We start from the raw sequence: 27,834 nt of genomic DNA on the forward strand, positions 1-27,834 counted from the left end.
TGATGTAAACTCCTGGTTCTTCTGGCTTTGCCATCTATAACATGAGTCTTCAGTCCATCTTTACACACACACACACACACACACACACACACACACACACACCCCATCCCTTAGCTTTAGATTCCAGTCTTTGCTAACTCTTTTATTCTGCTCACCCTGCTCATTGCCAGAGAGCTAGTCAGGGTAGGCAGTTACACTTAGATGGAGAGAAATGGAGCAAAAGAGGAGTTTGGGTGAGTGAGAAGAGTGGGGGGAAGAGGGAGAGGTAAAGAGTAAGGGAGTCAAATGACTCCAGTACAGTGCATATTTAGCATCTGGTAGGTGACAGTCCACCTCTCCCCCTTCTCTCCCCTTCTTCTGCTTTCTCTTTCTTCCACTCCCTCCTCTTCTGATTTTTCTTCTCATATATTTTTGGTGCTGTCCAGATGGTCCCTATCAACAAAACATCCTGGTGCTCTTGTGGCACTCAGATCTGAGAGGGGAAGCCAAGCAAGCAGCTTATGGTAGATGTGACAAAGTCTGTTCCAGGGAAGGGAAATTAAGCTAGTAGAGAAAGACGGGGAGCTGATCAAGGCTGAGGGAAGTGCTTTCCCCCTAAGGCAGAGAGCACTGTGCATTCCAAGGGTAGAAGACGTTGAGTTTGGCTGGACATGACTTGCACAGGAACAGACCTAAGCCATAAGACTGGACTATCAGGGGCCTTGAGACTTCTGTTCAGGACTTGAATCTCCTCCTGAGAGCCTAGAAACCACACCCTCTATTTACAGAGGAAGCAGTCACATAGATTTATGCTTATGAATATCGTTCTGGCGATTGTACATTAGTCACAGAGAATGTCTAGGGACGTTCAAGGTAAAAGTGAACTAACATGGTATCACTGGGTGTGAGTAGACACGGAGCTTTGAGTGACAGTTTGGATGTCAGATAGTGATTGGATGTGGCAAGTAAAGGAGGAGGAGGGTCAACATCTGTTTGGATTAAACAGATTGTAGATATGGACACCTCATTGAGTTGGGGAACATGTCAGAAAGAGCACGCCTACTCTCTATACCAAATCTTCTGAAACTTTATTCAAGATAGGTCTTTCTTCTTTTGAGTTAATGTCTCAATTTTGTTATAGCAATTAAATACATAACACACTTAATTTAATTTATAAGGATACCTTAATATTATAATCAGCAAATTTATTTCTTAGTTTATCCCCCTGTTTGATACATAATTCTTTTTTTCTAGTTTGCAGTGTTGTGGTGATTATTCCTCCACATAAGTCCTTGTCCATATTTTTTTCCCCGAGTGTAAATTCTCAGAACTGAAGTTTTTGGGTCAGTTGCCTGCACTTGTGCTATGATCACAAAATGCCTCGGGCAAAGTAATTTACAGAGGATAAAACTTATTCTATAGTTTTAAGAGCAGCCAGGAAGTCTAAGATCAAGTTGGCAAGAAGTTCAGTGCAGGGAGAGATCTTTCCATGCTGGCTCCTTATTGCTGCCACATCTGGGGTGAGGGGGACAGGGACGGAGCCCTCACATAGTAGGAGAGAGAAGATGCACGCGAACAAAATTCTGGAAAAGCAAGTTCCTTTCTTTGACAAGGAACCCCTTTACATGGTGAAGGCGGGGTTCCTGGTGAGGATGAAAACGCCAATGCTGAGCTGCCATGCACTTTCGTCTTTGTGAGCTGCGTGTCTGTAACATTGCCCCACTTTTATATGTCTATATAAAAGTGTGTGTGTCTGTGTCTATGTGTGTGTGTATGTGTCTGTGTGTGTCTGTGTGTGTGTGTAAGTATGTCTATGTGTGTATATATGTGTATGTGTGTATGTGTAAGTATGTCTATGTGTGTGTAAGTATGCCTATGTGTGTGTGTGTGTATGTGTGTATGTATGTGTCTGTGTGTGTATGTGTGTGTGTGTAAGTATGTCTATGTGTGTGTAAGTATGCCTATGTGTGTGTGTGTGTATGTGTGTATGTGTAAGTATGTCTATGTGTGTGTGTAAGTATGTCAATGTGTGTGTGTATGTCTATGTCTGTGTGTGTGTGTCTGTGTGTGTGTGTGTGTGTATGTATGTGTCTGTGTGTGTATGTGTGTATGTGTGTGTGTCTGTGTGTGTATGTGTCTGTGTGTGTATGTGTGTGTGTGTAAGTATGTCTATGTGTGTGTAAGTATGCCTATGTGTGTGTATGTCTATGTCTATGTGTGTATATATGTGTCTGTGTGTGTATGTGTGTGTGTAAGTATGTCTATGTGTGTGTGTAAGTATGTCAATGTGTGTGTGTATGTCTATGTCTATGTGTGTATATATGTGTCTGTGTGTATGTGTGTGTGTAAGTATGTCTATGTGTGTGTGTAAGTATGTCTATGTGTGTGTAAGTATGCCTATGTGTGTGTGTATGTGTGTATGTATGTGTCTGTGTGTGTATGTGTGTGTGTGTAAGTATGTCTATGTGTGTGTGTAAGTATGTCAATGTGTGTGTGTATGTCTATGTCTATGTGTGTGTGTGTCTGTGTTTGTGTGTGTATGTGTGTGTATGTATGTATGTATCCGTGTAGGTATGTGTGTGTGTAAGTATGTCTATGTGTGTGTGTAAGTATGTCAATGTGTGTGTGTATGTCTATGTCTGTGTGTGTGTGTGTGTGTTTAATGGTAGTGTCAGCATGCTACAGTGCACACATGGAGGTCAGAGGATAGCCTGGTTGTCAGACCTCTACTTCCCATGGTGTTTGAAAGCAGGTCTTATGTTGCTCACAGGCTGACTGGCCCATGACCCTCCATGGACTCTCTTGTCTCTGCCTCGCATCTTGCCAGAGGAGTGCTGAAGAAGCCTCTGATTTGACTTTAGGTGAATTTAGGGATCTGAACTAGGGCCTTAGGCTTGACCCATTTCCACAGCCTTTAAAACACTTTTAAATTTAACAGCATCAATTCTTTGCCATATATATTAAAAATATGTTGACAAATAATATTTTAACAATGGATACTTTAATCATAATTGCAAATATATACATAACATATACTTATTGAATACATGTGTATATAATGTATATTTTAAGTGGATATAAATCTGTCAATCTGTGCTACCTAATTCTAATTTCAAGATCATTCATTACAAATTATTGACTGATAAATATCTTCTAAATTTTTCCTTTTGCCCTTATTAAAAAATGCACTCATACAAGGCGTAGTGAGAAGCTAATCATATATTGTTATCAATTTAAATATCATATATTGTTATCTGTTAAAAGTTGCTATGCATGCAGCTGTTTTTATGACTATGTTATATTTCCTTGTATGGCTTTATTGTTACTTATTTATTTGAAATCAACAAGTAAAAATCACACAGCCAGGCATGATGATAGTGCACCTGTGTTTCCAGCATTCTGAGTCAGGAAGATTGTAAGCCTTACATTATAGTAAGCACTTGTCTCCAAAATCTTTCATATACTTACAGTATGGCATTTTAAATACATCTATGTTATTGAGTGACTGGATCAAGCTAATTATATGAAACCTTATCATTTTTTGATATATATTTTGTGATGAAGATATTTAAAATATAGCTTCTTAGCAATTTTCAAGTATGGAAATCGTTTCTTGTATAGCCATCCCATCGTAGAGTGCATTGCTTGAACTTCCCCTGTTTAATGGACATTTTGGATCCCTAACCCTGTATCACCACACTTCCCTCCCTGCCTCCAACCACTGTCTACTCAAGAGACTTTTATAGGTTCCATATTGTTTAAATCCACATTTGAGTGAAACTGTGAGGTATTTGTCTTTTGGGGCCTATCTTATTTCATTGAACATAATGTCTTCCAGGCTCATCCATGTTTCCAAATGTGGGACTGTCTTGTTCTTTAAGACAAAAGAGTATTCCATTGTGGGCGTACATGTGTGTGTGTGTGTGTGTGTGTGTGTGTGTGTGTGTGTGTGTGTGCGTGCCTGTGCGTGTGTGTATGTATATGTGTATATGAACATATGTTTATATGTAATTCAATTAGTTACCTGTTCATGACACTTAGTTCCTTCTCATGTCTGGCTTTGCCAGGGGCAGTTTGACTTGTGTCTTGTTGGCGACAGTAAGTAGAGTCAACAGGAACAACTTTGCTTATTCAGCTCTGTCCAGAGCCTCACATTTCCTTGGGATAAGTTCCTTAGAGTAGAGCAGTGAATTCTGGCGGTCCCTGATGTCAGAGTTTTGCTGTATATCCTGTTGAGCTATCTGAGCCAGAGTATGCTTTTCCCAGCATGCTCCTTTCCTCATGATCTCACTGAAAACCGACAACTGATAATTTTTCAATCATTTCCTGTTGGTCGGGCAAACACTGGCAGTGTATGGTTTTAATTGGCATTTCCTTCATGATTATAAGTACAAATAATTCTTTTTTCATGTAGAAAAACATTTTCGACAGAATTATTGTTTTCTGAGAACAGCTTTACACATATTCAAAATCAACTTCAAAAGAAGAAACTGGAGTGGAACAGATGCCCAGAGTGTTATAATTTAAGCAAATTACCCACTTAACAACAATAACAAGCCCACTTAAAAATTATTGCTTAAAACTATTGCTTACTAAAAATCAAAGGCAAAATATGGCTTATTTTAAAATTGCTTCAGGAAGTTTCTCTTTTGGGAAGAAAATACCAACACTACATTGAATCTATCCCAAAAAACCCATAGGATATTGGCATTAGATTCTGCCTATTAAAACAAAGTGGGGTGGTTTGTAGATGGTGGGGCAAGTATATACAGCGATTTTTACTGAGAACCGTGAGCCAGAAAACTGGGTTTAACAACATGCATGGAGTCCTGCACTGGAGAGGCAGGAACAGGAGCTTCTCTGGGACTTTTGGGGTAGTCAGTGGAGCTAATAGGTGAGACCTAGAGATCTAGTTTTAGTGAGATACCCTTTTTCAAAAAGACTAAAAACCAGAGGATTGAGGAAGAAAGCCATGTTAACCTCAGCCCTCTATGTGTATGTTTTGAAGCATGCACACATGTACACACACACACACACACACACACACACACACACACACCAAGAGATACATGAGTCAGGCATGGTGATGCATGCCTGTAATCTCAGAAATCAGGAGACTGAGGCAGGAGGATTCTGAGTTGAAAACCAGCCTTTGTTATATAGAAAAACTCTTTACAAACAGAAGCATGGGAGAGAGTAGGATTAGATTTAAAAAGACTTCATGATACTTGAAAATAATAATTTTTTATATCAATTGGAAAGTTGTCCTTAGGGTTTAGATGCACTAGGGCAACCCATGGGAATTCTGCACTTCAAATTTTCTCAAGATGCACCTCTGCCCAGTCTCGGCTTTCTCCTTGCATCTTAAAAGCATCACCCAAGACCCACTGAGATGAGAAAACTCCATTCTGCCTGAGCAGAGGGATCTCACCCAGACTCTCAACAGCCTGTTACTTCCTGCTACACCTCACCCTGCCCAGCGCGCTCGCACTCGCTCTCTTCTTTGGCTTATGCAAACCAAGGATAATGTAGTCAGATTTAAGCAGTGTGTTTTTGTTTATGTCGTGGTCACATCTTGGCTGGTTTCCAGTACTCCTTTGATGTCTAGGTTACTTACCGGGTCCTTTGAAAATGGTGTTCAGTTAAGTAAATAAAAAGTGAAACCATGTGTTTGGGGATGAAGAACTGTGCTCCCCAAAGATTCCACTGTGCCAAGGCTGAAAGGAGGGGTCTCCTTTGATCCAAAATAATTAAATTGGGCTAACTGGCTAGAGCCCTCTTAGCAGAGGCTGCTTGACAAAATGGCATTATTTACCATTTGCTTTCCTTAGATTCAATTTCATTTTCTTTCCCTCCTTTCTCCATTTCTTACTCATAGCTCCATGCTATCTGGTCACACTGATATATACTCTGGGTTCCTCAAATATGCCATGTGATATCAGCCATTCTCATCTGTGCCCACGCTGTTCTCTGCATGAAACAGGCAGCCAATCTATGGCTGGAACTAGGCCACAAGGGCCTTTTCTTGGATTTCACAGAGTTTTTGTTTCAAAATTGAGCCAACATTAAAAAAAATCCATGAAATTCTGGAGATCAGTCTTCATTTGAAAAATGGATGTGGTAAACCATCCATCTGTTTCTGCCTTGTTAGGGCATAGCCAGGGCTACCCCACTACTGCAGCTTCCAGGAGCTTGATCTTTTCTTGGTCTTTGTTGAGGAAACAAACTTGGTTTCTGTCAGTTGTGTGTCTTTGGGCAGATTTTGAGGTTTTGACTGGAAACTGCAAATGATAAAAGAAAAAGAATGCAGGCTTCTTTCTCTCTGGGAAAATTAGCTAATTGGGTCAATAGAGCATTACTACTTGATAAAGTAAGTTAAGTCAATACTTAATTACAAGAACCAGGCTGGTATGGGTGCTTATACTTGAAAACCTGGTTCTAGGGAAGATGCTGCAAGAGGTTCACCCCAAGTTTGAGGCCAGCTTGGACTACGTAGTGAGTTCCAGCCTGTCTGAGATACAGAATAAGATGCTTTCTGGGGGAGGGGGGCTCGATGGTTCAGTGGGTAATGGCATTTAAGATTGATCCCATGGTCAACTGGGAGAACTATGCAAGTTCACCATATGCACACCGTGGCACTCATACCCAAACATAAACACAGAAAACACAGACATTTAATTTAAATGTTTGAATGTTACCATCATTCAAAACTTATCACACCCTCCAGAGTCTCGATTTACTCTCAGGGTGATGATTGGTTTACAACTAAGGCAAACAGAGGTTTACAAGGAGGAAACCCAAGTCTGAGTCATCAAATTATATAATTCTGGTTTTGCCACATTAGCATAGGGAGACTGTGAATCACCTAAAGATCTTGTCAAGCTCTAGATTCTGATTCAGTAAGTCTGGGTTGGGTTCCACTGCGTTTTAATAAAACCATAGGTAATCTGTTGTTGCTGCAGCTACTACTACTGCTGCTGTTGACTCTATGTTTGGGTCAAAAAAACTACTCAAAGCAGTCAGAATGGTGCATTATCGACCTTTGCTAGGGCATGGATTTTATTCCACCAGCAGTGGCGAGAGGTTTCTTCAATTCACCTCCCTCCTGTGCTTCAGTAGGGTCTGTACTTGCTCTTAAGGCATCACGGGAGATAGAAGCTCTTTTTTTTTCCCTTCGGGTTGCTTTTTCCTCTGTTTTCCACATTTGACTAAAGAGAGGGCAGAAGTGTTGGCTAGAATTAGCTCTAAGTCCTCAGAGAATGCTACTAAGTTGTCAGGACAATTGAAAGCCAATTAAACACAGAAATTATTGAAATCATATAAGCTTATAACTGAACAGATCTTATTAAAATGTAGCATTCAACTTACCATTTCATAGCTAATTCACTATATTTTTGTATGTGTGCTCTGAAGTTACACATGTCTATGATATTGCTGTGGTGGAAATAAAATAGCATACTATTGTCTGTGTCTTCCAATCTCTAGATCCAGTGAAGTGATGTGGTTACATGAAAATTTTTATGATGATTATGTTTATACCACCATAATGCTATAAATAAGGCGTTTGGCCTTATTTTTCCCATGAATGAGCCCATTGTTAAACATTTACAAGTATGTCATTGGGTGATATTCCTGGCTTTGGGGAAACTAATAATTGACCTCAATTAGAATTAGGCATGGCACTATATTTCTTTCCTCTTGGTCGAGTGACCCAACTTTGGCCAATGTGATATGCGAGTGACAGCTAGAAGGGTTTGGGGGAAGCTTTTCTTCTAAAACAGAGGCATAGGGTAGGGACTGTCTAAACTTCTCTTTCTAGCCATCTGTTAACAGGCTGTGACACAGCTAAACTCGGCAGCCATCATATGTCAATGTTAAGGCAGGATAAACATGCATTTTGTTGGTTGTTTTTGTTTTTCTGAATAGATCTTCTCTTCAGTGAAAATATAATTTAACATACATCTTTCATATTTTCTTCTCTAGTGGAGACCCTGATAAGTGTGACATCTGGGGGAACACTCCTCTACATTACGCAGCCTCCAATGGCCACACCCACTGCATCTCATTTCTAGTCAACTTTGGTGCCAATATCTTTGCCCTGGATAATGACTTGAAGTCTCCACTGGATGCTGCTGCTAGCAGGGAGCAGAAAGAATGTGTTGCTCTCCTGGATAAGGCTGCCACCGTGCAGAACACCACGAACCCCAAAAAGGTCGCCAGACTAAAGGAACAGGCTCTGAAGAATGCGAGGAGGCAGATGAAAGAGTGTGAACGACTTCAGGAGAAGCACCAAAACAAGATGGCGCGCACCTATAGCAAGGAGGATTCTGGGACACTTTCCTCTTCCCGTAGCACCTTCTCTAGGTCATCCCTTTCAAATACTTCTGTTGGTGGATTTGGATCACTGTCTAAAGGCATTAAAGATACCTTCAAGCTAAAATCTAAGAAGAACAAAGATACAACAGAGCAGATGGGGATGGATGGCAAAAATGGGCAGAGGCCAGTGATGGAAGTGTTCAGAGAGGAGGAAGAAGACTCACTTCCTAAGGACTTCAAAGAGAAGCTCCATTTCTCAGCAGAAGAAGCCGGTGATGTGCAACATGAGTCTATTCTCAACCGTCCAGGTCTAGGAAGTATTGTTTTTAATAGAAACAGAGTACTGGATCTTGAGGAAATCTCAGCGAGCAAGAGGGAATTGGAGTTTAAAATGCCCAGTGAGTTGTTCCAAAGACAAGGAGCACCAGGAGCTGATGAAGAGGAGGAGGAGGAGGAGAGAGAGGCAAACAGCACTGCAGGTGATCTTCCTTGGGATGAAGAAGAAGTAGAATGGGAGGAAGATGCGATCGATGCCACTCCGTTGGAAGTGTTCTTGCAGTCTCAGCACCTGGAGGAATTCCTTCCCATTTTTATGAGAGAGCAGATTGATCTAGAGGCTCTGATGCTTTGCTCTGATGAGGACCTTCAGAATATCCACTTGCAACTGGGCCCCAGGAAGAAAGTCCTTAATGCCATAGACAAAAGGAAGCAGGTGCTCCAACACCCTGGGCAGCTGGTTGACACCAGCCTCTGATGGAGGGCATTGATTAACAGGGTAGCCTGAGCCGGGGGTCATGCTGAGTTCCCCTTGAAACCACCCCAGGACCAACCCTGTGCCTGGTTTCTGTCTAATGACAGACCACAGGTGTAGGTGTTAAGTTTTAGAGAAGACCCTCTAAAGCAGAGGCTCAGACTCTGGGAGATTCTCCGTATCCAAGTAACTATCAATGAGAAGATGGGAGACCTCAGAGCTGGAAAATGGTGTTTCTCTTCCAGACTTTGCATTCTGTGTAGGCCAAAGGCTCTTACTACTCTGAAGCCCAAAGCTCGACTTAAATGGATCTAGTCATTTAACAGATATTTACAAACTATGGGATCGGGTTTACAGCATTCCTGTCTGAGAATCATGGTGCGTAGCAAGTAGAGGGATGGCAGAAAGACAATGTGGGGTCCTTGCTATGGGCTGGATTCTAAAGTTCAGGTGTGGAAGCCCCAAATGCTAAGTAAGTGTTTTTGGAGATAGTACTTTAAGGGTGTGATTGAGGTCGAATGAGGTTCTTAGGGCAGGCTCATACTTCTATCTGACTTAAAGGACACGGAAGATGCCCCGAGGGTTTGTTCACACCCCGAGAGAGGATGGCAGCCGGAAGGCAGCTGCCAACCAGCCAAGGAGAGGCACTGGGAAACCAAACCTGATAGCAGTTTGGGCTTTCAACCTCCTGAGAAGTGAAAAATAAATGTCTATTGTTTGAGCCACTCTGTCTGCAGTGTTCTGTTATGGGGGCCTAGGCTGACGAGCGTGCCTTGTGCACAAGAGGACAGTGAAGACACCAAGGAGGATTCAGAAAAACAGCACCTGTCCATTTCACAATTCTCTATGGGTTCCGCGCCTTCTGAGGTGCAAAAGCAGGAAGGAAAGGGTATAGTTATTTTTAGGAAGGTTGATGGTGAAAGTAAATTTTGTGCATCCATGTTTGCTATGCAAGCCCTTACTTCGTTAGTGTGTTTCCACCAGCCTGCTGTCTGGCAAGTGCTTGTCATAGTCTAGACCTTAGATGTGGCCCAAAGACCTACATACTTTGACCCCCATGTGGGTCATAATGGTTTGGTCATCTGCCTGTGGAGCTATTGGGAGGAGAGAGACGTCTATCCTCCAGACAGGGTTTATTAGAAGGAAGTTAGGTCATCGAAGCACATCCTGGAAGTGGGTATGGGATTCCAAATGCCCCTTTCTTTGCTTTCCAGCCACTTTGAAGTGAACAAGTTTCCTTTGCCATGTGTTTACCTCAGGTCCCAAAGCACCAAGGCCATGGTCACGGAGTGACACCTCTGAAGTGACAAGTTAAAACAAACCTATCTTTCTTAATTATGACAAATGTTTATTTCCCCCATATAGGCACCAGTGACAGGACAAAGGAACAATCCTACTCAAGTCGAGCTCAAAACCACAGTTGTTTTTTTCTTAACAGGAGTATGGATAAAGGTAACTGTATTCGCAAAAAGCCTGCCCTAAGCAGGAGTGATGATTCACAGACAGTACATCCTGGGAACTCCCTGCATAAGCTGCTGTTTGCTGCTTTTGCAGTGCTGGGAGGGGGTCTTGTGAATTCCTCAACTTTCATATACGTTCTGAGCCTGACAAATTGTCTACAGCTTCTGGAGTCTTCTGAGTCTTCCTTCTCTCACCAATAGGTAATGTTTCATTTCAGAGGAAATAGAGACATAGCAGTTACACACACACACACACACACACACACACACACACACACACACACACACACACACTTAAATCTAGATTTCGTATATGAGAAGAAAATATGGGATACTAGTCTTTTTGAGTGAGGTCTGTATATTTTGCTTAACAATCTTTGATTCCTGAAGATGTCTTAATTTCATTCTTTATGGTTGAATGGAATTCGGTTGTGTGATGCACTACATTTTCTATTCATTGGTGGATGGACATCTAGGCTGGTCCTATCTCCTGGTTATTCCGAGTAGTGCAGCAATGAGCATAGATGTGCAGTCCTGGGTGGTATGTTGACTGGTGTATCTGGGCCACATGACAGTTCTGTGTTCAGCTTTTGGAGGGCTGCCAAGCTGGATCCCATGGTTTAGTTTCCCACCAGCAGTGTATAAAGTTCCTCTTTCTAAAATCTTGCCAGCATTAAAAAAAAATGGTTTAAGAGGGTAATCTCAATTGAAACCACCTCCAACTAATAACTAGGTTTTGCTGGAATTTTGAAGCCAGACTACTAACCAGGTAGAATTTACCATCCACTGTGTGTGTGGTATTAGAGCCATTCTTTTAGCCCAGCTGATTTCTCATATCTGAAGTTACTTCAAGAGGCCCATGCAGGATACAGGCGCTCAAATGCTTGAACTCACTCATTCCTCCACAGCGGATGGATTCAAGAGCATATGGGTTCTTTGATATGTTACAGTAAAGGATACTTATTTACAAATGCTATGTTTGCTTGTGGAATAAACTAAATTGTACTTGTCCTCAATAATGTGCACAGAAGCAATTGCCATAAGAAGGCATTCATATGTTTTGTGACCCGAGCCTGCCTCTGTCACACATCCTCACTGTGAAGGATCCTCTCTAGTTCTCTAGAAACTTCCTGAGATACTGACCCCACATCCTACCCCAACTTACATAGCGAGGGGAGGCCAGATGGGGAGGCATAAGCCTAAATGTGGGAGTCCTGATGCTTTTGTAAGACATGTTGATCATGAGGCATGCTCTCCTGGTGGGGCCTTTTGGCTAAGTTATGAGGAACCAATGGATTCCTTCCATCATCAATTCGCTTAGACTCAAGTGACCCACACATTGTGCTTTCTACTATGCATGACCAAAGGAGCCCCCTTATCTGGGCTTCTTCAAACATTTAAAGCACACACACCCAAAGCTACATTACATGTGATTGGATGTATAAGAAAGTTCTTAAGAGGCAAATCTGTAGCAGTAGAAACTGCTAGGAAGAATGTAATGACACTGTTGAGAATCAAATTTCTTGAGGGTATGGGATCATTCTGGACTTGATTGTACAAACTTCACCAAAACCCACTAGATTATATGCCTTAAAGTCAGGAGCTGTGCCAGGGATGTAGCTTAGTGGACGTGTGTTTGCCTAGCATGTGTGTAGCTCTGGGTTTGATCCTCAGCACGGACACACACACACACACACACAAACACACACACACACACACACACACATGAGAGAGAGAGAGAGAGAGAGAGAGAGAGAGAGAGAATGGTTTTATAGTGAGCTCTGCTCAATTAAAATGGAGAAAATTGTATGCTGCGTCCTCTAGAGATTGAGTGAGCATTTGACACCTTTATTTCCTTCCCACAGGAAGCTGTCAAAGTACACATGGAAGAACTGGAAATGATTTATTTCAGAGACACACAAGGCTAGTAAGATCAAGGGTAGGTAATGTGGCCATCACCCCCTAACAGAAGGGTTTAGCTATCCAACCACAAACATGAATAGGGATGTCAATACTTATGAGTGACTCTCACTCCCGTTCACTGGGGACTAGGCCTCCTTTGATCTAGACACTGAGCCAGCGTTTGAGCCGTGACGTCCATCCAGCTCAGGCACAGCTCCTTCTGCTCACTTGCCAGATGACCACGAATCGTACACTAATTTGGCTGCGACCAGGTCCTCCACTGCCATCCCTGCAATGGACAGAAATTTGTTTCACTTGTGTCAGAACGGCGCTGCCCTCAAACAACCCTGGCTATCTTCTGACGCCCTATGTGTGTGCTGAAGTCCATGGCAATAACCACAACTGCTACTCAGAGGTTCACTCAGACTGAGCTGATCAAGGAAAGGAGTATGATACTAAGCAGGAAATGGCCACATTTTCTAATCTCTAAGGTTGAATTCAGAGGTCAGTAACATATCACGTGAGGTTCGGTGAATAGTTTAAGCTCTGTAAATCATATATGGTCTCTCTTACAATGGCCCACTTCTGCCTTTATAATGGAAAGTACCCACAGTCACAGGGAAAGCAAATGAGACTGAGTTCTGGTAAGCTCTTATTTACAGACACTACAGCTTGAATTCACCACTCTCTCCAGGGCGCCCCTCCCCGAGTGTGAGGAGGTCTGTGTTGGTGTTAGTTATCTTATTACAGCCTAATTGTTCATCTTACTTGGGGTTTTTGTTTGTTTGTTTTTGGTTTTGGTTTTGTTTTGTTTTGTTCTGAGTCAGGCTCTCTTGCTGAGCTTGCTGGTTTGGCTAGACTAGTTGGCCAGTGAGCCCCAGGGACCCTCATGTTTCTGCCTCCAGGACACCAGAATTACAGGCCTACCCATTTACCACCACACCCCTGGCACTTTATACAGGCCTGAGGGATCCGAATTCAGCTCTTTCTGCTTATGTGGCAAGCATTTTCCTGACTAAGCTACCTCCCTGTCCAGTCTTTCCCATCATTCTTATGTGTCCTGAGAGTGATTCTCTATTTATCCACCCCAATCATTTAAAAATATAAACATTATTGTAGCTCACGGCTCATACAATTGCAGGTAGTTGATAGGGTTGGGCCCGCTGGCCTACAGTTTGCTGACCCTGTCTCTTTAGCATCCCCCATTTGTCCTCAAAATGTTGAATGTCCCTAATCTAAAGATTTGTAATCTGAAATATCACATAGTCTAAAACTCTTTAATATAATGTTGAAATTCAATTCTTTCTCTAGTTTGGAATCAGTTTTTCATATGGGGCAAGGGGCAGGGTCCTAGTCAACAATCTACAAACATTTTCCACAGTACAAAAGAGATCCAATATGAAACACATGTGGGTACAAGTATTTCAGATAAGACATGTTCAATCTGTAATTTTTAAGACATGGGCCTTAATTTTTATACCCAATATTCTATGAGAGGCTCAGCATATATCAGCTAAAGAGAGAGCGTGTCAATAAACCAGTCACCCAAGGTGGGAATACAAAACTTGTCAAATAAGTGGATTCCTACAGTATTCGTCTCTTCAGTGGGGCCATCTAACCTTCCCGACTCAACTGGATCAGCGGGATGTCATTAGACCAGATACTAGATGAAATTTACTACCTTTGCTAGTCTTTTAGTGCACGAAAATTAAACAAAAAAAACTTAGCTACCTGCCGAGGCCTGGATCCTGACTGATGGTATAGTGCTGGGTGGCCAGAGCACTTTCTATCACATGTTAAGATCATACATGCATACATGTTAATATCATATATGCCTACAATATGCTCAAATCCATCCCCTCTTTCCTTGCCTTCAATTCCTTCCCATCTCCACCTCTTCTTTCTCTCCCAGCTTTCTGCATTTTTGTAGAAATAAGTCTCCTTGGTGATACTCGTTTGTGCATGGCATCCTCTCAAGGGCCACATCCCTGAAGAACACTGACTCGCAACCCCCAATCTGCCCTCAGTTGCCAACAGCCTCTAAGCTAGGGGTGAGACATGCTGGTCTTTCAGCTGGCTTGTTCTTGTGCAGGCCTTATGCATGGGGTCACTGCACTGGGAGTTTATGCATACAGTAATCTTCTCATAGGCAGCAAATACTGTTTCACTGTAGTGGTCACACTGCTGGCCAGAACACTACTGTTTTGGTTTTTCATGTTTTTTTTTTTTTGCTTTGTTTTGTTTTGTTTTGAGACAGGGTTTCTCTGTATAATCCTGACTGCACTGGAACTTGCTATAAAGATCAGACTAGCCTTGAACTTACTGAGATCTGCCTCTGCCTTTTTAGTGTTGGGATTAAAGGTGTATGCCACCACAATCAGCCATCTAGAGTAACTTTAAAACCGTGACAAATATTAAAGGTTTCTGCTGCTCAGTATGAAGAAGTATGGAAAGTCCTGTAACCATTAATAATTAACTATAATTAAGTATAATAGCTGATTATCACTTTGGTTCCCATATACATCTGCTTCTTTAAACATGGCAGAATGGGGGAGTTAATCCAAGGGCAGACTGTCCACTGGGAGCCCACCCCTCATCACGCTTCCACCCCATCTCTGTTGGTGTAGTTTGGACTCCTCATGGTTGCCTGTTATTGGGAGGCAGGGAAGAGGGGAAGTGAAAGGGTCTCAGACTGTAACTTCCTATCTCAATCTCCTTTAAGGCAGGTGTCTCTGTCATTACCCTAAAGGGGAGCTTTGTCCCTGCTCCCTTCCTCTAGTGGACATTGACGTCTGAATTCATTCATGCCTAACCAAGTGATTCGGTACAACATTTCCCCCCTTGTATATCTCACTGGACTGTCACAAGAACTCAAGGTGACAGGTGGCAACAGAAACTGTGGCTCTGGGCCATCAAGTGACTTGCCTAAGGTCACATATCCAGTGCAGGATATAGAAGGGATATAATCCAGGACCATCCAACTCTACAGTTTTTAGGCTTAATTACTCCACCCAAACATGTAAATGATTGATCCAAATAATAGGCTCTGTAATGATTCACCCTCGGAGCCTGGTAACCCATTCATTCCTCCTTTCCCTGCCCTATGCTTTGGTTGGATTTGTGCCCAGGGAACAATTCATGAGTTTTACCCAAAGACTTGAACACCGTGGTCTTCTCACAGTATGCAGGCTTCGCTCCTGAAACCACTTCTCCAAGCTCAGCAAAGATGTCAGCCTGTGAAACAAATGCATGCTAACTGGGGCTGAAACCATCATCCCATGCAGGGCTAGCTTCTGAAGCCAGTATAGGACACCCCTGAACAGGAGAGAATGAAATTAATCTTAAAAAGCACCATGTGTGAACTGGACGAGGTTAAGAAGAAGATTCCCTCTGATACCCTTTGGGGACAGCACTTGTGTATTTGATGTCATAAACACAGAGATCATTGTGTATGGGTGGCTTCCTGCCAGGTCCCTGTCTATGAAGAAATTGGTATGCTATTATCTGACCATGCACATTGGCAGCTTCTGCTTGTTTCCATAACCTGATTATAAGTGGCGATAGGCAGTCAGGGGATATATAGTTTTAGTAAGGTTTCCAGGTTGCAACAGATTTCCCATCCTACTGCCTTACAGCTCAGCAAACCAGAAAAAATATCAATTCTCCCTCCAGGCAGAAGGACGTGAAGACACATGTCATAGCCATATGGTTATGTTTTTCTGGAATGGGATTTAAAATGCTGCAAGATGTTTGGGAATGTCTTCCTTACAAGGGGGTGAGGTGACCAAGGTCCAGAGGGGAAGGCAGTGAAACCCTGGGAACCGAGCCAGGGCCAGCCAATGGCTCTGCTGTTGAGAGAGACTCACCCCTGACAACAGAACATCTCCTGACTCCTTTAGGGCAGCCTCCCGGGAGTCCACATACAGCACTGCTTGCTTCATGAGCTCGTCATCCAGTTCTCGCCAGTCAGGTCTACTGGCTCCAACAGCTACGAAATAACAAAACAGACTCTGAGGCCAGGAAATCCCAGGGCACATTAGTAGAAAGAGTTGAGCAGGGGGCCAGCAAGAGTTGAGACATTAGACCAAAATGTCTCTCATCTCCTAGAACAAGCTCTTCCCAATAAGATAGAATACCTTTTCAAAATAGCACCTACCATTTTTCCCTTTTTTAAAAAAATTATTTGCATGTGTGTGTGCAGGTGCATGTATGCATGCAGATGCATCTGAAGGTCAGAGGTTGAGGGTGTTGCTCCTCAAGATGGCTGTCTATTTTGTTTTCTGAGACAGAGCCCCTCCTTGGGACACACAGCTTTCTGTTCAGGCTCAGCTGGTTTTGCAAGCCCCAGGGATTGTTCTGTTTCCACCTTCCCAGAATTGGGATTGCAGGTGCACACCTCCATGTCTGGGGATTAAACTCAGGCCCTGATGCTCCCATGAACTGAGCCATTACCTAAGCTCTTCTTTTCTATCTCGCCCCCTCCTTCATTCCTGTAAGTTCTTATGGTCACTTAGCAGCACTCAATTGTAAAAGCCTTTTATTTTTGTTATTTTAAACATGTGTGTGTGTGTGTGTGTGTGTGTGTGTGTGTGTGTGTGTTCGGTATGGGTATATGCATGTAAATGTAGGTGCTTGAGGAGGCTGGAGGTGTCAGATGCTCCTTTACTGGAATTGCAGGTAGCTGTGGACCACCCAACACTGATGGAAGATGCTGAGCTTGGGTCCTCTGAAGAGCAGCAGTACACACAGTCTCAAGTGCTGAGCCATACCTCCAGTCCAGCATTCACTTATAAGGCAAGTAATGTCTGTTATATTTTCTACACATGCTATTCATGGACCTCAGTACTCTTCCATGTCTAATTCCATTCACAGATGCATACATTGAAGCTGTGATGAGAGAAGGACTCAACTTATCAGTGAAGCTGGGTCCGAAAGAGCCCAGGTTCTCACCTTGCTGGCAGTGATAGCTAACTGTAGAAACCACACAAAGGACCCCACTGCTCCTTATCCTCCTTATCTTGACCATTATCTCTTCTCCTGACAAAGAGCCCAGTGATAAGGCTGGAAGGGCTGTCACTAGCTCAGCAACACAGCACCTACCCTGCATGTGTGAGCCCCGAAGCTCAATCCCCATACTTCTTCGGTGGGGTGGGGACAGGGAGTAAAGAAGGAAACCTGGCCTTGAGATTGCCATGACACCAAGAAAACTGATGATGGGGAGAAAACCTAGTGGGTGAAGCACATGTCATGCACACATGACCACCTGAATCTCCAGAATCTGCAGAAAGTCAAATGCCATAATATATATCATAATCCCAGGGGCCTATGTAAGACACAAAGCAGGGCCAGGAGAATCCCTGGAACCACGTCGGCCTGTAAGCCTGGAGAACACACAGGTGAACAACAAGAAATGATGTCCCGAACAATGTGGGGGCCAGAACCGACAGCTGAATTTGTCCTCCAACTCCCATGTGTGTGGTGGCGTGCATGCGTGTATACCAGTGCACACAAACACTTTTAAAAGAAGAGGAAGAGGAGTCAGATAAGGAAATGAAGGGGAGGATTGGGAGGAGGAAAAAAAGTCCACCAAACGTCCCACAAAACACACTGATTAGGCCTTGACTTATCCCCTTTGCAGAAACTGGAACAACGAATCCAATGTATCGTGCCTTCTGCTCCAAGGACATAGAATAACACACAGGCTGTAACCAAATGCCTGCAGAGGCAGGAAGAAATGAACGGGAACAAAGCCAACACGGATTTGGAATGCTGCGGTCCTGGGCACACAAAAAAGAGAGTGTGCACTTCTCCAGGGGCAGCATTATCCAGCATGGCTACTACCTGTGAGTGGGCATGCGCTGTCTCCAGACTGCCTTCCATCCCTACTGTTTATGAAGAGGAGCAGGAAATCTATTTGCATACGTTTTTCCTTGATTTCTCTGTGGTCCAAACAAAGCAGTATGCTGGCTGGAGCCAGCCCCAGGGTAGCTAGCTAGTCTTTGAAAATATTTTAAAGTTTTGTCCAAATACAAGGCAGCATTTATATGCCTTCTTATGTTCTTCCAGTTGTTCTGAGCTCTGGTTTCCAGAGAGCAGTGTAACAATGCTCACCTTGAAGTCTGCTGGGGAGAGGGGGGAGGGGGAGTCTATAGAACAAACGTACTCACTAATGGAGCTAATAAATAAATCATAAGCTGGTAGGAGAAAGCCTCCAGTTTCCAGGGCTACCCCCTCCCCTGCTTTCTACAGGCAGCTGCTTCTAGCACAGGATGGGTTCTCAAGGGGTTGTGTGAGGCCACTCAGGCAGATGCATGTGGACCAAACAGCAAGTCAGCAGTCTGACCCAGATCAGAACTCGCCTTGCTTCAGTGGGGCTAGAAACAAGGAAGGTCTTGAAGAATCCTCTGTTGGGATGAATGGGTGGTCAGGACAGGAGTAAGGAGGTGTGTGTGTGTGTGTGTGTGTGTGTGTGTGTGTGTGTGTGTGTGTGTGAGAGAGAGAGAGAGAGAGAGTCAGGCCTGCCCTTTAATGGCTCTGTGAGTATGGAAAACCTGTCCTTGGTGTTCACTGTCATCACTGGGGCACAGATTCATAAAGCACAATTTGAGGGTTTGTAAACACATGAAACAACCTTGTCCTAGGTCAAGGGAATATAAAAAGAAGTATCTTGATGGCATATCAGATCATCTCTTTCCAGGAAAAAATATATATATACATATACATACATACATACATACATACATACATACATACATACACACACACACACACATATATATGATAGATAGATAGATAGATAGATAGATAGATAGATAGATAGATAGATAGATACTAGATAGATAAATGGATAATGAAAATAAAAACTCATTGTAGCTGTCTTTGAGGATAGTGGGTCCCCATAGCAAGGACTGCAGAAGGTCCTTAGGAACTGAGAGTACCCTCCAGTTCCCCTGTCCTATCGTTTAAGGGATTGAATCTTCCTACCACATGAACCTGGAAGAGGACCTCTGAGTCTAGACGAGGGGATATCCTAGTAAACATCGATTTCATCCTTGGGAGACTTTAAGCAGAGAACCAGTCTAACCTTGAGTGGATTCTCAGTGTGTTGTATTAAGTTTGAAAAACAAAACCAAACCCAAGTCAGTCAGATGCAGCTTCAGTCCTGCCCCAGGGTGCACATTTCACTGAGAACTGTCCGTCTGGATTTCTCAAGCTCTGCCAGGCAGTTTTGATTCCAAGAAGCACACCTGGATCCACCGTTTACCTGCCACCTCAGCCGCCTCTTAGCTTCTTTCTGGACCTGTGTCACAACATTAATCCCCTGCAGACTAAGGCCTCAACCTCACTTTGGCCTAGTCCTCAGATGGTTGTGCTCATCCGCCCACCCCCAGGGGCCCTTTCCTGAAATCCTGTCTGCCTAGAACATCCTCCCTCCAGCTCTTGACATGACTTATTCTTCCTTATCATTTGGGTCACAACCATAACTCACCCCAGGGCAGCTTTCTGGTGAGTGGATCAAAAGGATACGCCTCAACTTCTCCCTCATTTTTCCACTGCCAGGCTCTCCCCACGAGGAAAATCTGCCTAAGTCTTTCCTTGTTTGGTTTATCTCCCATCCCTAGGACGACAGTAACAGGAAAGCCATATTCTTGGATGCTCCATTTCCTGTGGCTTCCCTCAGCAGCCACAGCAATGGCTGGCACGTGGTGCACATTCTGTGAACATTTATGAATGAACAGCTAATCTCTTGACTTGACTACTGCTTCTCATCTGCCTGTGTGTGCAGGGATCTCGGCTTCTGTGATAATGTCAAATCAGAAACCAGACTTGTTTTTGGAGGAAAATGTTAAGTACTGTTCAAAAGCCCAACCTCTGAGGACAGACTACCTCAGTTTAAACCCAACTCTGCCCCCAAGAGTCTCTGACTCTCGAAATTACTTAATCTCTCCTAGCCTTAGTCTACCTCCTCTATAAATTAGGGGTCATGATAATTATTATTTTTTATCTCCTAAGGTTGCTGGAAGGATTAAGTGACTATATCTAACATTTATATATATATATATCACATACACCTATCATAATTAAGGGGATTGGAGAGGTAGACTAAACAGTCAAGTACATGCTGTGAAATCATACCCAGCACCCATGTAAAAAATGTGGTCATAGTTATGCATATTTTTGACACTGTGGAGTGGGTGGGCAGCAGACAGAAACAGATGATCCCTGGAGTCCTCTGGCTAATTAGTGAGTGCTGGATTTGGTGAGAGACCTGTCTCAAAAATAAGGTGGAGCGTCACTGTGGACAACATCCAACATCAACACACACATACGTACAAACATGGGCACACGTGCATGCACATATACAAATACACATATAGAATTCAGGGCAGCTCCTACTATAGGTAAGTATTTTATACAGTCCCTCTTTTAGAGTAATCTCTAAAGTTATTTGAAGGTCTTCAGAGGCCCCCAAGGTCCTTATGTTTAGAACGCCCTCTCATCCCACTTCCCAGTACATACATTAAAAGCAATCACATGCTACACAAAACCCTTTGTACTGTAATTACTTTTGGAAATTGTTTATAGTTTTCTATGTTAAGAACAAATTATTCAGGCTAGGGTGAATTAAATCTTGGTGGGCACAGGAGGCAAAATTAAAAGTTGAAAGGCCACACAGACAGACATAGTCTCAAAAAGAAAAAAAGCGGTATTCATCTGTCCATTAGGATTTGAATTTTGTCACATTTAAGAATAAAGTTGTGGCTGACCATTTGTGGCATGTTCCATCCCGCAGGACATTCAGTAGCGAAATAATGACCAATTTTACATTTAATTTTATTTTTACATTTGAGACACAGTTTTTCAGAGCACCCGTCCTTCTCTTGCCTTTGGGTTTTGTTGAGACAGGTTCTCTGTTTCTATGTAGCCCAGGCTAGCCTCCAACCCTCCGTCTTCCTGCCTACACTCCTTAACCATAGGCTCATGCAGATACCCTTAAAAAAAGGTGTAGACAGGAGTGGGGATAGACAGCTATAGACAACACCTAGCATTAAAGCTAGCCAGGAGATATAGTGAGACCCTGACTCAGAGAAAAACCATTCTGTATGATGGAGAAAGCACTTTTACAAACAGAGCCCAGATCCAGTCTGGGAGTGAGAAGCCTCCTTACCATTGATGTGAGCCCCGGGCTTCACCCATTCACCAAATAAAATGGGCTCCGTTGCCATGGTGACTGTGATGATGACATCGGCACCTGTCACAGCCTCCTGCACTGATGAACAGACCCGAACATCTCCTTGCACTGAGCTTGCAAACTTCTCAGCATTTTCCCTGGTGCGGTTCCACATTCTCACCTTAGAGTGGGTGACAGGAGGGACACTGGTGTATTTCTTCCCTGCAGATGCCACACCCACCCACACTGCTCTGATGATGACAATGTTGTCTTTAAACAATGGACACTTGATCAAGGACACAGCATTAACTGAAACAGATATCTACTCAGACAAATAAAAATGCCTCCCCCATCTAAACAAGGTGGACACTTTTCAGTTTTAGGTCAGGACACAACCTCAATGGTTTAATGATTACAGAGAAGGTTCTGGAGCCATGTAGACTTGGCACCAACCCTTCCTTTACTTTGTATTATTCCTACAATGATTTCCCCCCATTCAGCCTCAGGTTCCACATCTGTGAAATGGGTAAAGGCAGTGTGGAACTTAGCCTGTGTTTGAAACCCTGTATCAGAGTTGCAGCAGGTACAAGATTCATGAAAAGTATTTATCATGGAAGAGCTTAATCAATGAAGCATAAGGAAGGATTAAAAAGCGAATAAACACTTTTTAGGTAAAAGGTGCAGCAGATGAAAAGACCAACTGTGGAAGCCATAATCAGAGTCCTGGAAAGTGCTATGGTGGAGGTGGGCAGTGCTGGCAGTGTTGAGGGCTGAGCTCTTGGGAGTTTTCTAACCAGTCTGGATCCAAGGCCACCAGCCCTCAACTAAACAAGGCCAGAAGATTCTGTCATCAGCAAATATGGTAAAAAGAGAAATGAGCTTTTCATGTAGGCTCATCAAGCAGGGCAGACGGCTCAATATACCAGTGCTAAGTAATGGCTAGCTGTGCCAACTTTCCTGATAGAAATGGTGCAAATATGATACAAAGTTCCTGTAATCTGGAACCGTGACATTGGAGCTGTTGGTGAAGACACAGAATAGTCAGCTGTTCTACAATGCAGACAAGAGAACCTTGGAAATTACTTGCCTGTCTTAAAAAAAACAAAACAAAACAGATAAATGGCTAGTTTTCTTTTCTATTTTTTCTTCTTCACAGTCTATATTTCCCAAGACAGCAGTATTGTTTTTAATCATAAAAATCCATACTTTCATTGGTTCCACCCCTCACACAGGCATACATTAAGATGAATATATATATACATATATACATATATATATATATATGTATATATGATTAAACATTTCCAGTGAAATGATGGCCACAGAGGGGGAAGGCAGCAGTGGGGGAAGGCTGTGCTTCCTGCTCACCAGGCCTCAAACCACCCCCATTCCAGATCCATAGCCTTAAACAGGTAGACTCCCAGAGTCTTTTAAGAGGAGCACCGGGAGGGGCTGGAAGTGCAGCTGATACCCAGGAGTGTCACAGAATCACTTGGGTGGGTGGTGGCATCCCCAGGTGCGTGTCCTGGGAGCCATGAGTCTGAAAACAGGTAATCAGACCTCACAGTCCTTCTGAGGAAATCATAAAGATAAGGATGACCCATGCCAGACTCAGCCCCACTGTCCAGCCTGTACCTAGGGGCCCGTGTCCCATCTCCCTGCTCCCCAGGGCCCACCGTCACTCACCTCCTTGAAGGAGAACTGTTCTGTGAAGATCTCATAGTGACTGTACGCCTGGACCCCAGCCCCAAGAATGCACAGCACATCACTGCCTGGGGGCTTCAAAAACTGAGAGAAACAGAGTGGTGAAGGTCAGTGTTTTCAGGTAGCCAGGAGGCTTCAGCTACTGTCAAGAGTGGGTGGGCATCTTGGAGATGTCACTTTGTTTCTGCTGGCCCTCTGTAGAGAGGGGCAGGAAGGAAGGAGCTTCATTGAGCACCTACTGTGTGCTAGTGCTTAACTCTCATGATCTCATTTGGTCTGGACAGGGACCCTCCCTATATTAGATACTCCTATTGGTATGCTCCTCTGTGTGTGTGTGTGTGTGTGTGTGTGTGTGTGTGTGTGTGTGTGTGTGTGTGTGCGTGTGCGCGCACACCTGTGAAGGACAGCAGTCAACCTTAGGTGTTGTTCCTCAGGAGCCATCTACCATCTAAACACTCTAAACACTTGATCTGCCATGCCAACCCTCCTCTGGGCCATGGCACTCTCGCTATGCCTAGGAAAACAAGCATCCCAAGCCCTTGTCAGTCTTAAGTTAATAAAAAAATTACAATCATTCCCACAGGGCCCCATTTTCCTTTACTTTGCCTTTTGATATATGGTCTCAGCATGTAAGTCCAGGCTGCCCTATAGCTCAGGGCAATCCTCCTGCCTCAGCTCCAAGTGCTGGAATTACAGGTGTGCACCATCATCCCAGCTGAATACCCCACTCTAAACTTCCTTCCCTTGGCTATACCCTGTGCAACTCCCCCATCTTTCTCATGGGGTGGCTCCACACTGCGGCCCACGCCGCCAGCATCGCTTGTTGGTCTTCTGCCGTATGTCTCCATATCTCACTCGCTGATTTCTCTCAGCACTCCAATGTCAGGGAGGGCATTTCTGAATCAATGAAATGTCATCTCTTTAGTCAGAAATAGCAGTGTGCGCCTGTAGATCTTGCTATGTGGGAGACTGAAGCAAGTGAACAATTTGAAACCAAATATTCAAGTCCAAACTGAGCAACATACTGAGATCCCATTTTTTTAAAAAGTCACTTCCATTCCTGTATTTTTTTTTTATTTTGCTTCATTTCATCTTTCTAACATACAATGTGGGTTTCGAAGGGTGTTATTATTTCAGCAAACTGTAAACAGGCTACCAATTATTTACTCATTAATAAAAATTATAAAATAGTTAAATGTGTAGTAACATTTATTAGTAATTAGTATGTAATACATTAAAGATCTATTGAATTCTTTTAAAAAGTCAAACCACATTCTACGTTTAGTTATTGTGCATTTGTGCAGCTGTCCATGTACACATGTGTGTGTGTTTGCAGGCCAGATGTTGACATCTGGCGTCTCTATCTTTTTCCACTCTATTTTTGTGAGACAGGAAGATTAGGAATTGTGCATATGAGGTATTTGGAATTATGTGGCCCATAGTAATTTTGTGAATTACTGTGCTCACTTAGTAACTCATATTTGGTATGTGCAAAGGAACAGCTATGGGCAAAGGCAGACCAAGATAAGTTCTGCGTCCCTTCCCTCTCCTCTGGTCTTACCTTGGTGGCGATGGCAGAGACGGCTGCTGTCCTCTTTGCAGTTATGACATTTCCATCCATGACCTTGGAGGAAGGAGAGATAGTGAGGAAGGTGCCCTCCCAGGACTGAAACTCAGAAAGGCAGCTCTGTAGAAACTACAGTGAATGCGGGGCTTAGGGTCCCTCTCAGATCTCATTCCTCACTTATGAGCTACCTGGCTTTGAGCACTAATATCTATGCACTGCATTCTTCAATCTGTAAAAGCGAAGGTGATGCCAACAGTGCAGAGGGTACTGAGAGCATTGAATACAGCTCCACGAGGGAAGCCAGTGCATATAGTAATCGCTCAAACATCACCTATCTTGTTTTTGTGCCCTGGGACTCTCAGATCTCCAAGCTGAGGTGAATTTCAGGGATATGAACACCACTTCCCATCTCAAGAGCTTTGGAAAGACACTGTCCCCAGATGTCACCTTGAGAAGGACTCAAGCTGACTCTGGCTTGGGATGTGCAGTTCAGTGGTTTTCGAACCTGTACTGGTACAAGGAAAACCAAGAAAATGGAATCCCTAGGTGGGAATCAAATTATCCTTGGCTTCCAAGGATCCTAGGAGGTTCTGGCGTCCAGGATGTTCTGAGCATTTTGTGAACCCTTTTATTCATCTCAGCTGGGGCTCCAAAGGTGAGTGTTCTCATTTTAGAGGGGAGGAGCTGAGTCCTGTAGCTACGGAGCACCCAGCACAGCCCCAAAGCACCACCGTCTGGTGTGAAGGAAGGGCTGATGCTCGAGGAGCGGGGGCTCCTCGTAGGCAGCACGGCTGCTACTGCCTCTGGGTGGGCGCAGGGTGAGAACAGCTAGACCCTCGTCTCTAGTAGGGTAACGGGCAGCTGGATTTCTTAGTGAATTGAGACACTCAGAGGGGAAGGAGAGGGGGCGAGAGTCTGAGAGCCAGTTTGAAGGACTCTAGGTGGTAAGAGTATCAACACCAGTGTCAACCACGTGGACCTAAGAGAGCTCTCACTGACCAGCTGTGTGACCTCAAACCAAGGGTCTCACCTGAGCTTCAGGGATCTCAACAAACCTTTACAGGAAATCAATCACCCAGTTCATACTCAGCATTTGGCAGGCTGAGGGAGGAGGATCTTGTGTGTGTGTGTGTGTGTGTGTGTGTGTGTGTGTGTGTGTGTGTGTTGTGTCTGGCCTAGGACACACAACAAGCAAGCAAGCAAACAAACAGATAAGTCAGTAGAGCTTAGTCTTAGACTGGATACACCATTGGCTTAGACTGTAGAGGTTTCAGGTCCAACCTTGCCTCTTACTAGAGGGTTCAGTTGAGCACAGCTGTTCTACGACTCACTCCACATGCCTGAAGTGGGGATAACAGGATCATGTACATCCTGGGTAGTTTTCATTACACAGGTAATGTGCTTAGAACTCCACATCTCTCCCCTCCCCAATCACTCAGTAAATGTGAGCTATGGCTCCTTTCACACCTTGCTAAATGATAAAGAGATGTCAGGAAGACACCCACAGGTTACTGTGTCTTCTGCTCCACACAGGGAGGGCTTCAGTGAATGCATGTTTCTTCAGCTTTAGTTCAAGCTGTGCATTTGCTGTATCTGAATGTGACCAGAACATAATAACACGAATAACAGGATCGCTATTTCTACTGCCACATGCTCGCCACCGCTGTCGGCACAAGAGGCCCTAGAAACAGATGCTGCCTGGCACAGATCACCATTGATGGCTCCTGTCTGGTCGCTTGTGATCGTATTGCTTCTCACTAGCTTCTAGGCTTAACTTCGGGCCCAAGGGACACTCTATTCCAGGGGAGAATTACTCTACCCTCCCTGCCCCAGAGGAGAAGAGGCTGCTCACCGCCAGCAGGGAACCATTGCTGGGATCAAAGAGAAGCACTGATGCCTGGTGGGAGGGGACAGCATTGTTGCTGTGGCCCTCATAGAAGGTGACTAACTTGGTGGTGAGTGCATCCTCAGCGGCACTGTAGGCTGGCATGACTCCCAAGAAGCTGAGAGGAGAGAGAGAGAGAGAGAGAGAGAGAGAGAGAGAGAGAGAGCAGTTTCAACTCCTTCCAGTTAATGCTCAGTGTTCAGTGAAGTCCCATTCATCTCCCCTCCTCCATTACTGCTCCGCTGGCTCGCCATCCCATTTGAGCTCATTCCTCTGCCCTTCTGCCCTTCCCTGAGGCAGGACTCATGGTCTGGCTCTGGACCAGAAAGCCATCACAACCCTGCCACTTCTTGGCTCTGTAAGCTTCACCAAGTCGTTCTACCTCTCAGTTTTCCACCAGCAGAGCGACAGCCTTGGTACTTCCCTTGCCAAGGACAGCGAGTTGAATTATAGCAGGTGACACCTGAAAAGCGTCCTCTTGGCAGATGCCCGTGGGTTAGTTCCCTCCCCTTAAGCGGCAGCTGTCATTAGCAGAGATCAAACAAATCCTCTCCTCCCTTCTCCTACCGCTTCCTTCCGCATTCCTTCGCTCCTTTCTTTCCCGTTTCTCCCATCCCCTTCTGGTCCCTTACACTCACCCTCGGTGCTTGGCCACAGGCACCACGGTGCGCACCGGTTGCATGACCCCTCCGTCGGGACCTTTGGAGAAGTTGGCCAGTGCGGCCTCCAGGGGCGGGATGAGGAGGCTGGAGCTGCGGAGGTGGTCCTGCACCTCGTCGGCGCTCAGAAACGCTGGCGCCCGCCTCATCTCGCCGCCTGCCTTCGAACCCGGGTCCAGCACACACTCCACTTCCAGGAGCTGAGCCCTAAATGAGCGCACTGCCTAAGTAGCAGTGCTGGGCGGGCCACCCAGGGCGGAGCATCGTCGCCCCGCCCATCGGGCCCGCCCCTCCCCTGCCACCCACCACAACTCCCTGGATTCCAGGGCATTTCGCCCTAGATTGGAATCAAGGCGACAGGCTGGGAGTGATAATTCTTGAGTCTGCTGTTCCCATTCCTGTAATTAGCCATCTCCACATTCCTGAGCACACTTTGTGT

General features: G+C 44.4%; 2 protein-coding genes across 6 annotated transcripts in view; one reads left to right on the forward strand and one right to left on the reverse strand.

Annotated features, from left to right (window-relative positions):
• Anks4b (ankyrin repeat and sterile alpha motif domain containing 4B) overlaps window positions 1-9,771 on the forward strand; it is a 54,600-nt gene extending 44,829 nt beyond the window's left edge. For 4 of the 5 annotated variants that reach the window (XM_039091027.2, XM_063274218.1, XM_063274221.1 and 1 more), the window contains one exon: window positions 7,963-9,767. In XM_039091027.2, coding sequence (XP_038946955.1) covers window positions 7,963-9,049 — 1,087 coding nt within the window. In that variant the 3' untranslated portion in view covers window positions 9,050-9,767. Of the gene's footprint in view, window positions 1-7,962 lie in introns of all 5 variants that reach the window. The other variant, NM_001127650.1, reaches the window with a different exon arrangement.
• A 2,624-nt stretch (window positions 9,772-12,395) lies between these two features.
• Window positions 12,396-27,567, reverse strand: Crym (crystallin, mu). Its single transcript, NM_053955.2, has 8 exons — window positions 27,375-27,567; window positions 26,704-26,854; window positions 24,846-24,908; window positions 23,267-23,368; window positions 21,578-21,761; window positions 16,275-16,396; window positions 15,558-15,642; window positions 12,396-12,697 (listed from the first exon to the last, which is right to left on the reverse strand). The coding sequence occupies exons 1-8, from the start codon at window positions 27,542-27,544 to the stop codon at window positions 12,633-12,635; spliced, it is 942 nt and encodes a 313-aa protein (NP_446407.1). The 5' UTR covers window positions 27,545-27,567; the 3' UTR covers window positions 12,396-12,632.
• Between the last annotated feature and the right edge of the window lie 267 nt (window positions 27,568-27,834).

Source organism: Rattus norvegicus, chromosome 1 (assembly GCF_036323735.1).
Source record: "Rattus norvegicus strain BN/NHsdMcwi chromosome 1, GRCr8, whole genome shotgun sequence".
Taxonomy (NCBI): Eukaryota; Metazoa; Chordata; class Mammalia; order Rodentia; family Muridae; genus Rattus; species Rattus norvegicus.